General features: G+C 41.5%; 1 protein-coding gene across 5 annotated transcripts in view; it reads left to right on the top strand.

Moving 5' to 3' along the window:
• The window catches only part of LOC110514830 (dedicator of cytokinesis protein 1), a 611,880-nt gene that overhangs the window by 206,868 nt on the left and 388,763 nt on the right, over positions 1 to 16,249 (top strand). For all 5 annotated transcript variants that reach the window (XM_090217799.1, XM_090217795.1, XM_090217797.1 and 2 more), the window contains exon 25: positions 5,101 to 5,207. In XM_090217799.1, the coding sequence (XP_090073925.1) occupies positions 5,101 to 5,207 (107 nt within the window). The remainder of the gene's footprint in view (positions 1 to 5,100; positions 5,208 to 16,249) is intronic.

Genomic DNA, 16,249 nt, shown 5'->3' with positions numbered 1-16,249 from the left:
AACACTTGCCTCCAACGGGGCAGCAAGCAGAACTTCAGTAACCGTCCTCTAGCGAAGGAGACACCCCTTCATCCCTCATCCCTCATCCCATGAATGTGCTTTCCTCAAGAGAGCATTTTCCTCAAAGGATATATTGCATACAAAATATGGTCAATTCAATGGCCATGTTGCTACAATGATGTAGTTGTGTTCTATGTAATACCCATGGTGTTAACAGGATGTAGTTCCATGTAATACCCATGGTGTTAACAGGATGTAGTTCTATGTAATACCCATGTTGTTAACAGGATGTAGTTGTGTTCTATGTAATACCCGTGTTGTTAACAGGATGTAGTTCTATGTAATACCCATGTTGTTAACAGGATGTAGTTCTATGTAATACCCATGTTGTTAACAGGATGTAGTTCTATGTAATACCCATGTTGTTAACAGGATGTAGTTCTATGTAATACCCATGTTGTTAACATAATGTAGTTCTATGTAATACCCATGTTGTTAACATGTAGTTGTGTTCTATGTAATACCCATGGTGTTAACAGGATGTAGTTCTATGTAATACCCATGTTGTTAACAGGATGTAGTTATATGTAATACCCATGTTGTTAACATGATGTAGTTCTATGTAATACCCATGTTGTTAACAAGATGTAGTTGTGTTCTATGTAATACCCATGTTGTTAACAGGATGTAGTTCTATGTAATACCCATGTTGTTAACATGATTTAGTTGTGTTCTATGTAATACCCATGTTGTTAACAAGATGTAGTTGTGTTCTATATAATACCCATGTTGTTAACAGGATGTAGTTCTATGTAATACCCATGTTGTTAACATGATGTAGTTGTGTTCTATGTAATACCCATGTTGTTAACAGGATGTAGTTGTGTTCTATGTAATACCCATGTTGTTAACAGGATGTAGTTCTATGTAATACCCATGTTGTTAACAGGATGTAGTTGTGTTCTATGTAATACCCATGGTGTTAACAGGATGTAGTTCTATGTAATACCCATGTTGTTAACAGGATGTAGTTCTATGTAATACCCATGTTGTTAACAGGATGTAGTTGTGTTCTATGTAATACCCATGTTGTTAACAGGATGTAGTTCTATGTAATACCCATGTTGTTAACAGGATGTAGTTCTATGTAATACCCATGTTGTTAACAGGATGTAGTTCTATGTAATACCCATGTTAACAGGATGTAGTTGTGTTCTATGTAATACCCATGTTGTTAACAGGATGTAGTTGTGTTCTATGTAATACCCATGTTGTTAACAGGATGTAGTTCTATGTAATACCCATGTTGTTAACAGGATGTAGTTCTATGTAATACCCATGTTGTTAACAGGATGTAGTTCTATGTAATACCCATGTTGTTAACAGGATGTAGTTCTATGTAATACCCATGTTGTTAACAGGATGTAGTTATATGTAATACCCATGTTGTTAACAGGATGTAGTTGTGTTCTATGTAATACCCATGTTGTTAACATGATGTAGTTCTATGTAATACCCATGTTGTTAACAGGATGTAGTTCTATGTAATACCCATGTTGTTAACAGGATGTAGTTGTGTTCTATGTAATACCCATGTTGTTAACAGGATGTAGTTCTATGTAATACCCATGTTGTTAACAGGATGTAGTTCTATGTAATACCCATGTTGTTAACAGGATGTAGTTCTATGTAATACCCATGGTGTTAACAGGATGTAGTTCTATGTAATACCCATGGTGTTAACATGATGTAGTTCTATGTAATACCCATGTTGTTAACAGGATGTAGTTCTATGTAATACCCATGTTGTTAACGGGATGTAGTTGTGTTCTATGTAATTCCCATGTTGTTAACAGGATGTAGTTGTGTTCTATGTAATACCCATGTTGTTAACAGGATGTAGTTCTATGTAATACCCATGTTGTTAACAGGATGTAGTTGTGTTCTATGTAATACCCATGTTGTTAACAAGATGTAGTTCTATGTAATACCCATGTTGTTAACATGATGTAGTTGTGTTCTATGTAATACCCATGTGGTTAACAGGATGTAGTTGTGTTCTATGTAATACCCATGTTGTTAACAGGATGTAGTTCTATGTAATACCCATGTTGTTAACAGGATGTAGTTGTGTTCTATGTAATACCCATGGTGTTAACAGGATGTAGTTCTATGTAATACCCATGTTGTTAACATGATGCAGTTCTATGTAATACCCATGTTGTTAACAGGATGTAGTTGTGTTCTATGTAATACCCATGTTGTTAACATGATGCAGTTCTATGTAATACCCATGTTGTTAACATGATGTAGTTCTATGTAATACCCATGTTGTTACCAGGATGTAGTTCTATGTAATACCCATGTTGTTAACAGGATGTAGTTCTATGTAATACCCATGTTGTTACCGGGATGTAGTTCTATGTAATACCCATGTTGTTAACGGGATGTAGTTCTATGTAATACCCATGGTGTTAACAGGATGTAGTTCTATGTAATACCCATGCTGTTAACAGGATGTAGTTGTGTTCTATGTAATACCCATGTTGTTAACAGGATGTAGTTCTATGTAATACCCATGTTGTTAACAGGATGTAGTTCTATGTAATACCCATGTTGTTAACATGATGTAGTTCTATGTAATACCCATGGTGTTAACAGGATGTAGTTCTATGTAATACCCATGTTGTTAATAGGATGTAGTTCTATGTAATACCCATGTTGTTAACAGGATGTAGTTCTATGTAATACCCATGTTGTTAACATGATGTAGTTGTATTCTATGTAATACCCATGTTGTTAACATGATGTAGTTCTATGTAATACCCATGGTGTTAACAGGATGTAGTTCTATGTAATACCCATGTTGTTAACAGGATGTAGTTCTATGTAATACCCATGTTGTTAACAGGATGTAGTTGTGTTCTATGTAATACCCATGTTGTTAACATGATGTAGTTCTATGTAATACCCATGTTGTTAACAGGATGTAGTTCTATGTAATACCCATGTTGTTAACAGGATGTAGTTCTATGTAATACCCATGTTGTTAACAGGATGTAGTTGTGTTCTATGTAATACCCATGGTGTTAACAGGATGTAGTTCTATGTAATACCCATGTTGTTAACATGATGTAGTTCTATGTAATACCCATGTTGTTAACAGGATGTAGTTGTGTTCTATGTAATACCCATGGTGTTAACAGGATGTAGTTCTATGTAATACCCATGTTGTTAACAGGATGTAGTTCTATGTAATACCCATGTTGTTAACAGAATGTAGTTGTGTTCTATGTAATACCCATGGTGTTAACAGGATGTAGTTGTGTTCTATGTAATACCCATGTTGTTAACATGATGTAGTTCTATGTAATACCCATGTTGTTAACATGTAGTTCTATGTAATACCCATGTTGTTAACAGGATGTAGTTCTATGTAATACCCATGGTGTTAACAGGATGTAGTTCTATGTAATACCCATGGTGTTAACAGGATGTAGTTCTATGTAATACCCATGTTGTTAACATGTAGTTCTATGTAATACCCATGTTGTTAACATGATGTAGTTCTATGTAATACCCGTGGGTTCTTCATGTCAGTATACTGTAGTCACACACATACAATATGGGTTGAATACTGTATACAGGGAACTGTTGGTAGCCTGTAACAGCCTCTGTCATGTTCAACAACTATGTTGCTCACTCACTATGACACAGCAGATAAATAGTTTACATTCCACCTAACTGAACCAACTACCTGGAACTAAGACTGACACCAACTACCTGGAACTAAGGCTGATACCAACTACCTGGAACTAAGGCTGACACCAACTACCTGGAACTAAGACTGATACCAACTACCTGGAACTAAGGCTCACACCAACTACCTGGAACTAAGACTGATACCAACTACCTGGAACTAAGACTGACACCAACTACCTGGAACTAAGGCTGACACCTACTACCTGGAACTAAGGCTGACACCAACTACCTGGAACTAAGGCTGATACCAACTACCTGGAACTAAGACTGACACCAACTACCTGGAACTAAGACTGACACCAACTACCTGGAACTAAGGCTGATACCAACTACCTGGAACTAAGGCTCACACCAACTACCTGGAACTAAGACTGATACCAACTACCTGGAACTAAGACTGACACCAACTACCTGGAACTAAGGCTGACACCAACTACCTGGAACTAAGGCTGATACCAACTACCTGGAACTAAGGCTGATACCAACTACCTGGAACTAAGACTGACACCAACTACCTGGAACTAAGGCTGATACCAACTACCTGGAACTAAGGCTGATACCAACTACCTGGAACTAAGGCTGACACCAACTACCTGGAACTAAGCCTGACACCAACTACCTGGAACTAAGGCTGACACCAACTCAGTAGAGACGTCACCATCTGACATGGACATTGGATTTAATGAATGACTACAGCCGCTGAGCCAATAAAACTCTGCTCCTATCGGACATTTCTGTTGTTTTGTTGTTGTTTGTCTTTACAGTAAACTGTTCAGAGTTAATTCTGTTGTTTGTCTTTACAGTAAACTGTTCAGAGTTAATTCTGTTGTTTGTCTTTACAGTAAACTGTTCAGAGTTAATTCTGTTGTTTGTCTTTACAGTAAACTGTTCACAAAGTTAATTCTGTTTGTCTTTACAGTAAACTGTTCAGAGTTAATTCTGTTTGTCTTTACAGTAAACTGTTCAGAGTTAATTATGTTGTTTCTCTTTACAGTAAACTGTTCAGAATTCATTCTGTTTTTTGTCTTTACAGTAAACTGTTCAGAATTCATTCTGTTTTTTGTCTTTACAGTAAACTGTTCAGAATTCATTCTGTTTTTTGTCTTTACAGTAAACTGTTCAGAATTCATTCTGTTTTTTGTCTTTACAGTAAACTGTTCAGAATTCATTCTGTTTTTTGTCTTTACAGTAAACTGTTCAGAGTTCATTCTGTTGTTTGTCTTTACAGTAAACTGTTCAGAGTTCATGCTGTTTGTCTTTACAGTAAACTGTTCAGAGTTCATTCTGTTTGTCTTTACAGTAAACTGTTCACAGAGTTCATTCTGTTTGTCTTTACAGTAAACTGTTCACAGAGTTCATTCTGAAGGTTCCTCTGGGTCGTCTGGTCAAACAGAAGCTGAACTGCCTCATCGACATCGTCCACAGTGATCTCTTCACACAGCATGGTAAGAACTTCACTACTCAGCACCATCTCTGCCAGCCCTACACACAGAGCGCCAAACAGCCCCACGCATAGCGAGCCAAACAGCCCCACGCACAGCGAGCCAAACAGCCCCACGCACAGAGCTCCAAACAGCCAAGCTCTGCACGATGAAGCCTCGACCTTGAAGCTCTGCACAGCCAAGCCCCACACGCCAAGCCCCGCATGCCAAGCCCCACACACGATGAAACCCCAACACGCCCGTCTCCAGTGTGCCATGTTAAGGTGTAACAGGGTTATGTCAGGGTGGTGCTACAGTCAGTCCTGTTGTCTCTGTGTCAGAGAAGACCCCACCACACTAATCCATCTTATCTATTCTAGATAATTCTGTCAGCTTGATAGTCTCTCTCCTTATCTTCCTTTCTCCCCCCCCCTCCTTCTCGCTCTCCGTATCTCTCTTCCCCCCTCTCCTTCTCTCTCTCCGTATCTCTCTTCCCCCCCCTCCTTCTCTCTCTCCGTATCTCTCTTCCCCCCTCTCATTCTCTCTCTCCGTATCTCTCTTCCCCCCCTCTCCTTCTCTCTCTCCGTATCTCTCATCCCCCCTGTCCTTCTCTCTCTCCGTATCTCTCTTCCCCCCTCTCCGTATCTCTCTTCCCCCCTCTCCGTATCTCTCTTCCCCCCCTCTCCGTATCTCTCTTCCCCCCCCCTCTCCGTATCTCTCTTCCCCCTTCTCCGTATCTCTCTTCCCCCCCTCTCCGTATCTCTCTTCCCCCCTCTCCGTATCTCTCTTCCCCCTTCTCCGTATCTCTCTTCCCCCCCTCTCCGTATCTCTCTTCCCCCCTCTCCGTATCTCTCTTCCCCCCTCTCCGTATCTCTCTTCCCCCCTCTCCGTATCTCTCTTCCCCCTCTCTCCGTATCTCTCTTCCCCCCTCTCTCCGTATGTCTCCATCTCCCCCCTCTGTCAGCCACCATGTGTCAGTTGAACATGGCAGGTAGTTGAGGAAGGTGTCTGTGTAGTTCTGTAATGTACCATGTCAGGCTGCTCTGTGTTAGAGGGGAGGATTTAAACCTTCCTGCCAAGCAGCCCTGAAGGTAATGGATGTTGACCAGAGAGGCTGGTCCTCCATACAGCCTACTGTGGCACACGCTAGCCCTACGTTAGTGTCTGTGTGTGGGGTTAGTGTCTGTGTGGTTAGTGTCTGTGTGTGGGGTTAGTGTCTGTGTGTGGGGTTAGCCCAATACACACACAACCCAATACACGCACACAGCCCAATACACACACAACACAATACACGCTAGATGGATGAGGAAAGACACTGGTCTAATGTAGATGGATGAGGACAGACACACTGACTGGTCTAATGGAGATGGATGAGGACAGACACACTGACTGGTCTAATGGAGATGGATGAGGACAGACACACTGACTGGTCTAATGTAGATGGATGAGGACAGACCCACTGACTGGTCTAATGTAGATGGATGAGGACAGACACACTGACTGATCTAATGTAGATGGATGAGGACAGACCCACTGACTGCCCAAAGCACTGATCTAATGTAGATGGATGAGGACAGACCCACTGACTGGTCTAATGTAGATGGATGAGGACAGACCCACTGACTGCCCAAAGCACTGGTCTAATGTAGATGGATGAGGGAAACAACAGCTGATTCTTTCTATGGGAACTCTCTCTTTGTGCTTTCTACTGACCTCTAAACCAATTAGAAATGACAGGAAATGACACCATGAAACAGGCCCCCAGCTTCGACTCCAAGGGAGAGCCGACTTGGTTTCCAATGGATACACAACAACACATCTAGGAGTATCAGGATTATTCCCCCATTATAACCCTACATCTAGGAGTATCAGGTTTATTCCCCCATTATAACCCTACATCTAGGAGTATCAGGATTATTCCCCCATTATAAACCTATTCCCCCATTATAACCCTACATCTAGGAGTATCAGGATTATTCCCCCATTATAACCCTACATCTAGGAGTATCAGGATTATTCACCCATTATAACCCTACATCTAGGAGTATCAGGATTATTCCCCCATTATAACCCTACATCTAGGAGTATCAGGATTATTCCCCCATTATAACCCTACATCTAGGAGTATCATGATTATTCCCCCATTATAACCCTACATCTAGGAGTATCAGGATTATTCCCCCATTATAACCCTACATCTAGGAGTATCAGGATTATTCCCCCATTATAACCCTACATCTAGGAGTATCAGGATTATTCCCCCATTATAAACCTATTCCCCCATTATAACCCTACATCTAGGAGTATCAGGATTATTCACCCATTATAACCCTACATCTAGGAGTATCAGGATTATTCCCCCATTATAACCCTACATCTAGGAGTATCAGGATTATTCCCCCATTATAACCCTACATCTAGGAGTATCAGGATTATTCCCCCATTATAACCCTACATCTAGGAGTATCAGGATTATTCCCCCATTATAACCCTACATCTAGGAGTATCAGGATTATTCCCCCATTATAACCCTACATCTAGGAGTATCAGGATTATTCCCCCATTATAACCCTACATCTAGGAGTATCAGGTTTATTCCCCCATTATAACCCTACATCTAGGAGTATCAGGATTATTCCCCCATTATAACCCTACATCTAGGAGTATCAGGATTATTCCCCCATTATAACCCTACATCTAGGAGTATCAGGATTATTCCCCCATTATAACCCTACATCTAGGAGTATCAGGATTATTCCCCCATTATAAACCTATTCCCCCATTATAACCCTACATCTAGGAGTATCAGGATTATTCCCCCATTATAACCCTACATCTAGGAGTATCATGATTATTCCCCCATTATAACCCTACATCTAGGAGTATCAAGTTTATTCCCCCATTATAACCCTACATCTAGGAGTATCAGGTTTATTCCCCCATTATAACCCTACATCTAGGAGTATCAGGATTATTCCCCCATTATAACCCTACATCTAGGAGTATCAGGATTATTCCCCCATTATAACCCTACATCTAGGAGTATCAGGATTATTCCCCCATTATAACCCTACATCTAGGAGTATCAGGTTTATTTTAGTACCAGATAAAACCATATTCCCCCATTATAACCCTGTACCCTGATTTGAACCCTGTTCCCCTATTATAACCCCATTATCACCCTATTCCCCCATTATAAACCTAATCCCCCATTATAACCTTATTTCCCCATTATAACTCTGTTATAACCCTATACCCTTTTCCCCATTATAAACCATTTTCCCCCATTTTTCTCTGTTACTACCCCATTATAACCCTGTTCCCCCGTTATAACCCAGTTATATCCCTATTATCACTCTGTTATAACCCCATGTCCCTATTGAAACCCCATTTTAACCCCATGCCCCCATAATAACCCATTTATAGCCCTATGTCCCTATTATAACCCCATTATAACCCCATGTCCCTATTATAAACCCATTATAACCCCATGTCCCTATTATAAACCCATGTCCCTATTATAAACCCATTATAAACCCATGTCCCTATTATAAACCCATGTCCCTATTATAAACCCATTATAAACCCATGTCCCTATTATAAACCCATGTCCCTATTATAACCCCATGTTCCTATTATAAACCCATTATAACTCCATATCCCTATTATAACCCCATGTCCCTATTATAAACCCATTATAACCCCATGTCCCTATTATAACCCCGTTCAAACAATATTCCCCCGCTAGTCTAATATGGGCCAACCCTCTAGTCTAATATGGGCCAACCCTCTAGTATACTTAACCATAGTGACTATGGGCCAACCCTCTAGTCTAATATGGGCCTACCCTCTAGTCTAATATATTAAACCCTAGTGAATATGGACCAACCCTCTAGTCTAATATGGGCCAACCCTCTAGTCTAATATGGGCCAACCGTCTAGTCTAATATGGGCCAACCCTCTAGTCTAATGTGGGCCAACCCTCTAGTCTAATATGGGCCAACCCTCTAGTCTAATATGGACCAACCCTCTCATCTAATATGGGCCAATCCTCTGGTCTAATATGGACCAACCCTCTAGTCTAATATGGGCCAACCCTCTAGTCTAATATGGGCCAACCATCTAGTCTAATATGGGCCAACCCTCTAGTCTAATATGGGCCAACCCTCTAGTCTAATATGGACCAACCCTCTAGTCTAGTATGGGCCAACCCTCTAGTCTAATATATTAAACCCTAGTGAATATGGACCAACCCTCTGGTCTAGTATGGGCCAACCCTCTAGTCTAATATGGGCCAACCCTCTAGTCTAATATGGACCAACCCTCTAGTCTAATATGGGCCAACCCTCTAGTCTAATATATTAAACCCTAGTGAATATGGACCAACCCTCTGGTCTAGTATGGGCCAACCCTCTAGTCTAATATGGGCCAACCCTCTAGTCTAATATGGACCAACCCTCTAGTCTAATATATTAAACCCTAGTGAATATGGACCAACCCTCTGGTCTAATATGGGCCAACCCTCTAGTCTAATATGGGCCAACCCTCTAGTCTAATATGGACCAACCCTCTAGTCTAATATGGGCCAACCCTCTAGTCTAATATATTAAACCCTAGTGAATATGGACCAACCCTCTGGTCTAGTATGGGCCAACCCTCTAGTCTAATATGGGCCAACCCTCTAGTCTAATATGGACCAACCCTCTAGTCTAATATATTAAACCCTAGTGAATATGGACCAACCCTCTAGTCTAATATGGGCCAACCCTCTAGTCTAATATGGGCCAACCCTCTAGTCTAATATGGACCAACCCTCTAGTCTAGTATGGGCCAACCCTCTAGTCTAATATATTAAACCCTAGTGAATATGGACCAACCCTCTGGTCTAGTATGGGCCAACCCTCTAGTCTAATATGGGCCAACCCTCTAGTCTAATATGGGCCAACCCTCTAGTCTAGTCAATTAAACCCTAGTGAATATGGACCAACCCTCTAGTCTAATATAGTAAACCCTAGTGAATATGGACCAACCCTCTAGTCTAATATATTAAACCCTAGTGAATATGGACCAACCCTCTGGTCTAGTATGGGCCAACCCTCTAGTCTAATATGGACCAACCCTCTGGTCTAGTATGGGCCAACCCTCTAGTCTAATATATTAAACCCTAGTGAATATGGACCAACCCTCTAGTCTAATATGGGCCAACCCTCTAGTCTAATATGGGCCAACCCTCTAGTCTAATATATTAAACCCTAGTGAATATGGACCAACCCTCTGGTCAAGTATGGGCCAACCCTCTAGTCTAATATGGACCAACCCTCTAGTCTAATATAGTAAACCCTAGTCTAATATGGACCAACCCTCTAGTCTAATATATTAAACCCTAGTGAATATGGACCAACCCTCTGGTCTAATATGGACCAACCCTCTGGTCTAGTATGGGCCAACCCTCTAGTCTAATATATTAAACCCTAGTGAATATGGACCAACCCTCTGGTCTAGTATGGGCCAACCCTCTAGTCTAATATGGACCAACTCTCTAGTCTAATATATTAAACCCTAGTGAATATGGACCAACCCTCTAGTCTAATTTGGACCAACCCTCTAGTCTAATATATTAAACCCTAGTGAATATGGACCAACCCTCTGGTCTAGTATAGTGAACCCTAGTGAATATGGACCAACCCTCTGGTCTAGTATGGGCCAACCCTCTGGTCTAATATATTAAACCCTAGTGAATATGGGCCAACCCTCTGGTCTAATATGGACCAACCCTCTGGTCTAATATGGGCCAACCCTCTGGTCTAATATGGACCAACCCTCTGGTCTAGTCTAATATAGTAAACCCTAGTGAATATGGACCAACCCTCTGGTCTAGTCTAATATATTAAACCCTAGTGAATATGGGCCAACCCTCTGGTCTAGTATAGTAAACCCTAGTGAATATGGACCAACCCTCTAGTCTAATATCTTAAACCCTAGTGAAAAAGGACCAACCCTCTGGTCTAGTCTATTGAACCCTAGTGAATATGGACCAACCTTCTGGTCTAATATGGACCAACCCTCTAGTCTAATATATTAAACCCTAGTGAATATGGACCAACCCTCAAGTCTAATATATTAAACCCTTGAATATGGACCAACCCTCTGGTCTAATATGGACCAACCCTCTGGTCTAATATGGACCAACCCTCTAGTCTAATTTGGACCAACCCTCTAGTCTAATATATTAAACCCTAGTGAATAAGGACCAACCCTCTAGTCTAATATATTAAACCCTAGTGAAAAAGGACCAACCCTCTGGTCTAGTATGGGCCAACCCTCTAGTCTAATATAGTAAACCCTAGTGAATATGGACCAACCCTCTAGTCTAATATCTTAAACCCTAGTGAATATGGACCAACCCTCTGGTCTAATATGGACCAACCCTCTAGTCTAATATAGTAAACCCTAGTGAATATGGACCAACCCTCAAGTCTAATATATTAAACCCTAGTGAATATGGACCAACCCTCTGGTCTAATATGGACCAACCCTCTAGTCTAATATAGTAAACCCTAGTGAATATGGACCAACCCTCAAGTCTAATATATTAAACCCTAGTGAATATGGACCAACCCTCTAGTCTAATATAGTAAACCCTAGTGAATATGGACCAACCCTCAAGTCTAATATATTAAACCCTAGTGAATATGGACCAACCCTCTGGTCTAATATGGACCAACCCTCTAGTCTAATATAGTAAACCCTAGTGAATATGGACCAACCCTCAAGTCTAATATATTAAACCCTAGTGAATATGGACCAACCCTCTGGTCTAATATGGACCAACCCTCTAGTCTAATATAGTAAACCCTAGTGAATATGGACCAACCCTCAAGTCTAATATATTAAACCCTAGTGAATATGGACCAACCCTCTGGTCTAATATGGACCAACCCTCAAGTCTAATATATTAAACCCTAGTGAATATGGACCAACCCTCAAGTCTAATATATTAAACCCTAGTGAATATGGACCAACCCTCAAGTCTAATATATTAAACCCTAGTGAATATGGACCAACCTTCTGGTCTAATATGGACCAACCCTCTAGTCTAATATGTACCAACCCTCTAGTCTAATATATTAAACCCTAGTGAAAATGGACCAACCCTCTGGTCTAATATATTAAACCCTAGTGAATATGGACCAACCCTCTGGTCTAATATGGACCAACCCTCTAGTCTAATATAGTAAACCCTAGTGAATATGGACCAACCCTCTAGTCTAATATCTTAAACCCTAGTGAATATGGACCAACCCTCTGGTCTAATATGGACCAACCCTCAAGTCTAATATATTAAACCCTAGTGAATATGGACCAACCCTCTGGTCTAATATGGACCAACCCTCTAGTCTAATATAGTAAACCCTAGTGAATATGGACCAACCCTCAAGTCTAATATATTAAACCCTAGTGAATATGGACCAACCCTCTGGTCTAATATGGACCAACCCTCTAGTCTAATATGGACCAACCCTCTGGTCTAATATGGACCAACCCTCTGGTCTAATATGGACCAACCCTCAAGTCTAATATATTAAACCCTAGTGAATATGGACCAACCCTCTGGTCTAGTATGGACCAACCCTCTGGTCTAGTCTATTGAACCCTAGTGAATATGGACCAACCCTCTGGTCTAGTATGGACCAACCCTCTGGTCTAGTCTATTGAACCCTAGTGAATATGGACCAACCCTCTAGTCTAATATAGTAAACCCTAGTGAATATGGACCAACCCTCTAGTCTAATATATTAAACCCTAGTGAATATGGACCAACCCTCTGGTCTAATATGGGCCAACCCTCTAGTCTAATATGGACCAACCCTCTAGTCTAATATGGGCCAACCCTCTAGTCTAATATCTTAAACCCTAGTGAATATGGACCAACCCTCTGGTCTAATATGGACCAACCCTCTAGTCTACTATAGTAAACCCTAGTGAATATGGACCAACCCTCTAGTCTAATATATTAAACCCTAGTGAATATGGACCAACCCTCAAGTCTAATATATTAAACCCTAGTGAAAATGGACCAACCCTCTGGTCTAGTCTATTGAACCTTAGCCAGCCACTCCAACAATGTGGATGGCCTGTCATTTCTGAAGTGCTTCTGTGTTTTTATCCCACGCAAACAGATTACTAGTGCTGTTCATCTAGCTGTGTGGGAGGACAAGAAAGCTTGTCTCTTGTATCTGTGTGTGAGAGAGAGGGTGAGTGTTTGTGTGTGTGTATGTTTCCCATGGAGAGGGGGAGTGTTTGTGTGTGTGTGTGTGAGAGAAGTGGAGAGTTTGTGTGTGTGTGAGAGAGGGTGAGTGTGTGTGTGTGTGTATGTTTCCCATGGAGAGGGGGAGTGTTTGTGTGTGTGAGAGAGGGTGAGAGTTTGTGTGTGTGTAAGAGAGGGTGAGTGTTTGTGTGTGTGTGTGTGTGTGAGAGAGGGTGAGTGTTTGTGTGTGTGTGAGAGGGTGTTTTTGTGTGTGTGTGAGAGGGTGTTTTTGTGTGTGTGTGTGTGTGTGTGTGTGTGAGAGGGCGTTTGTGTGTGTGTGAGAGGGCGTTTGTGTGTGTGTGAGAGGGAGTTTGTGTGTGTGTGAGAGAGGGTGAGTGTGTGTGTGAGAGTGCGTTTGTGTGTGTGTGAGAGAGGGTGAGTGTGTGTGTGTGTGTGAGAGAGTGTGTGTGTGAGAGTGCGTTTGTGTGTGTGTGTGAGAGAGGGTGAGTGTTTGTGTGTGTGTGTGAGTGAGAGAGGGTGAGTGTTTGTGTGTGAGAGGGCGTTTGTGTGTGTGTGAGAGAGGGTGAGTGTTTGTGTGTATGTGTGTATGTGAGAGAGGGTGAGTGTTTGTGTGTGAGAGGGCGTTTGTGTGTGTGAGAGAGAGGGTGAGTGTGTGTGTGTGTGTGTGTATGTTTCCCATAGAGAGGGGGAGTGAGGGAATTTCGGCACTGGAAAGACCAGGTATTAAACACTGTAGACAATGAGCCAGAGTCCCTCAGATGGGAGATTTGTTTTGGTGTTTCAGCATCAGGAGGATTACTCAACAGTGTCCCCTAACAGCACACAGCTTAGCGTTCTGTCCCATACACCACAGATGGCACCACAATGTCAATCAATCAAATGTGTTTATATAGCCCTTCGTACATCAGCTGATATCTCAAAGTACTGTACAGAAACCCAGCCTAAAACCCCAAACAGCAAGCAACGCAGGTGTAGAAGCACGGTGGCTAGGAAAAACTCCCTAGAAAGGCCAGAACTCTAGGAAGAAACCTAGAGAGGAACCAGGCTATGTGGGGTGGCCAGTCCTCTTCTGGCTATTTATATAGCCCTTCGTACATCAGCTGATGTCACAAAGTACTTTTACAGAAACCCCAGTCTAAAACCACCAGCAGCAAGCAACGCAGGTGTAGAATCACTAAATGGGCAATGGACATTTCAAACCATTTACAAAGGGTCACCCCACCAGCGTTTCGGGTTGACAGCTGAGGGGGTGGTGGTGGTGGGGGGGGGAAATGTAACCTCTCTTAAATTCATAGACAGAGCTGTGGCTACAACGACTGACCGTCCATGATATCAACATTATAGTTGAACCATGTTTTGAGGCTGTACAGTGTTTGTTTACCACTGTTCAGAAGCCCTGTGCACCAAAACGTTCCCATGTTTTGAACCATTTCATTAGTCTGAACAGGCTCCGCCTCCGCAGCGGACCAGGAGAGTTGTGGCTAATTGAAGTGCTCCTACTGCGCTGGCCAATCAGAGAGCTCAAATCACAGCGCCTACTGCTTCCACGACCCCACAGCAAAGTTTGATTCTAATTACTTTTAAAACCGCGACCAGAGAGAGACTGTCAACGACCACAGCAAACATCTGTAGTCAATATGCTGTGATAATGTATTAGACCAGACACTGTGATAATGTATTAGACCAGACATGTAGTCCATATGCTGTGATAATGTATTAGACTAGACATAATCAATATGCTGTGATAATGTATTAGACCAGGCATATAGTCAATATGCTGTGATAATGTATTAGACCAGACACTGTGATAATGTATTAGACCAGGCATATAGTCCATATGCTGTGATAATGTATCAGACCAGACATGTAGTCAATATGCTGTGATAATGTACTAGACCAGACATATAGTCAATATGCTGTGATAATGTATTAGACCAGACATATAGTCAATATGCTGTGATAATGTATTAGACCAGACATATAGTCACTATACTGTGATAATGTATTAGACCAGACATATAGTCAATATGCTGTGATAATGTATTAGACCAGACATATAGTCAATATGAAGTGATAATGTATTAGACCAGACACATAGTCAATATGCTGTGATAATGTATTAGACCAGACACATAGTCAATATGATGTGATGATGTATTAGACCAGACATGTAGTCCATATGCTGTGATAATGTATTAGACCAGACATAGTCAATATGATGTGATAATGTATTAGGCCAGACATGTAGTCAATATGCTGTGATAATGTATTAGATCAGACACATAGTCAATATACTGTGATAATGTATTAGGCCAGACACTGTGATAATGTATTAGACCAGGCATATAGTCAATATGCTGTGATAATGTATTAGACCAGACATATAGTCAATATGCTGTGATAATGTATTAGATCAGACGTAGTCCATATACTGTAATAATGTATTAGACCTACTGTAGTATCCTCATTCCTACACAAATGGTTTCATTAGGATAATGCTGCATATATCTCTGCTTCATTTCTGACTGTGACTGTGATCAGATAAAGTTAGTGACCACTGGGTTAGACAGGTGAACTTACCTCGAGACATTCATCCTCCTCTTCTCCCTGACCCATGTCCCATCATCCTCCTCTTCTCCCTGACCCATGTCCCTCCATCCTCCTCTTCTTCCTGACCCATGTCCCTCCATCCTCCTCTTCTTCCTGACCCATGTCACTCCATCCTCCTCTTCTTCCTGACCCATGTCCCTCCATCCTCCTCTTCTCCCTGACCCATCTCTCTCCATTCCTCCATCCT

This window comes from Oncorhynchus mykiss, chromosome 23 (assembly GCF_057628025.1).
Source record: "Oncorhynchus mykiss isolate SJ-2025 chromosome 23, ASM5762802v1, whole genome shotgun sequence".
In the NCBI taxonomy this organism is placed as follows: domain Eukaryota; kingdom Metazoa; phylum Chordata; class Actinopteri; order Salmoniformes; family Salmonidae; genus Oncorhynchus; species Oncorhynchus mykiss.
The sequence above is the reverse complement of the archived record's forward strand: the minus strand, read 5'-3'. Positions and strand labels throughout refer to the sequence as shown.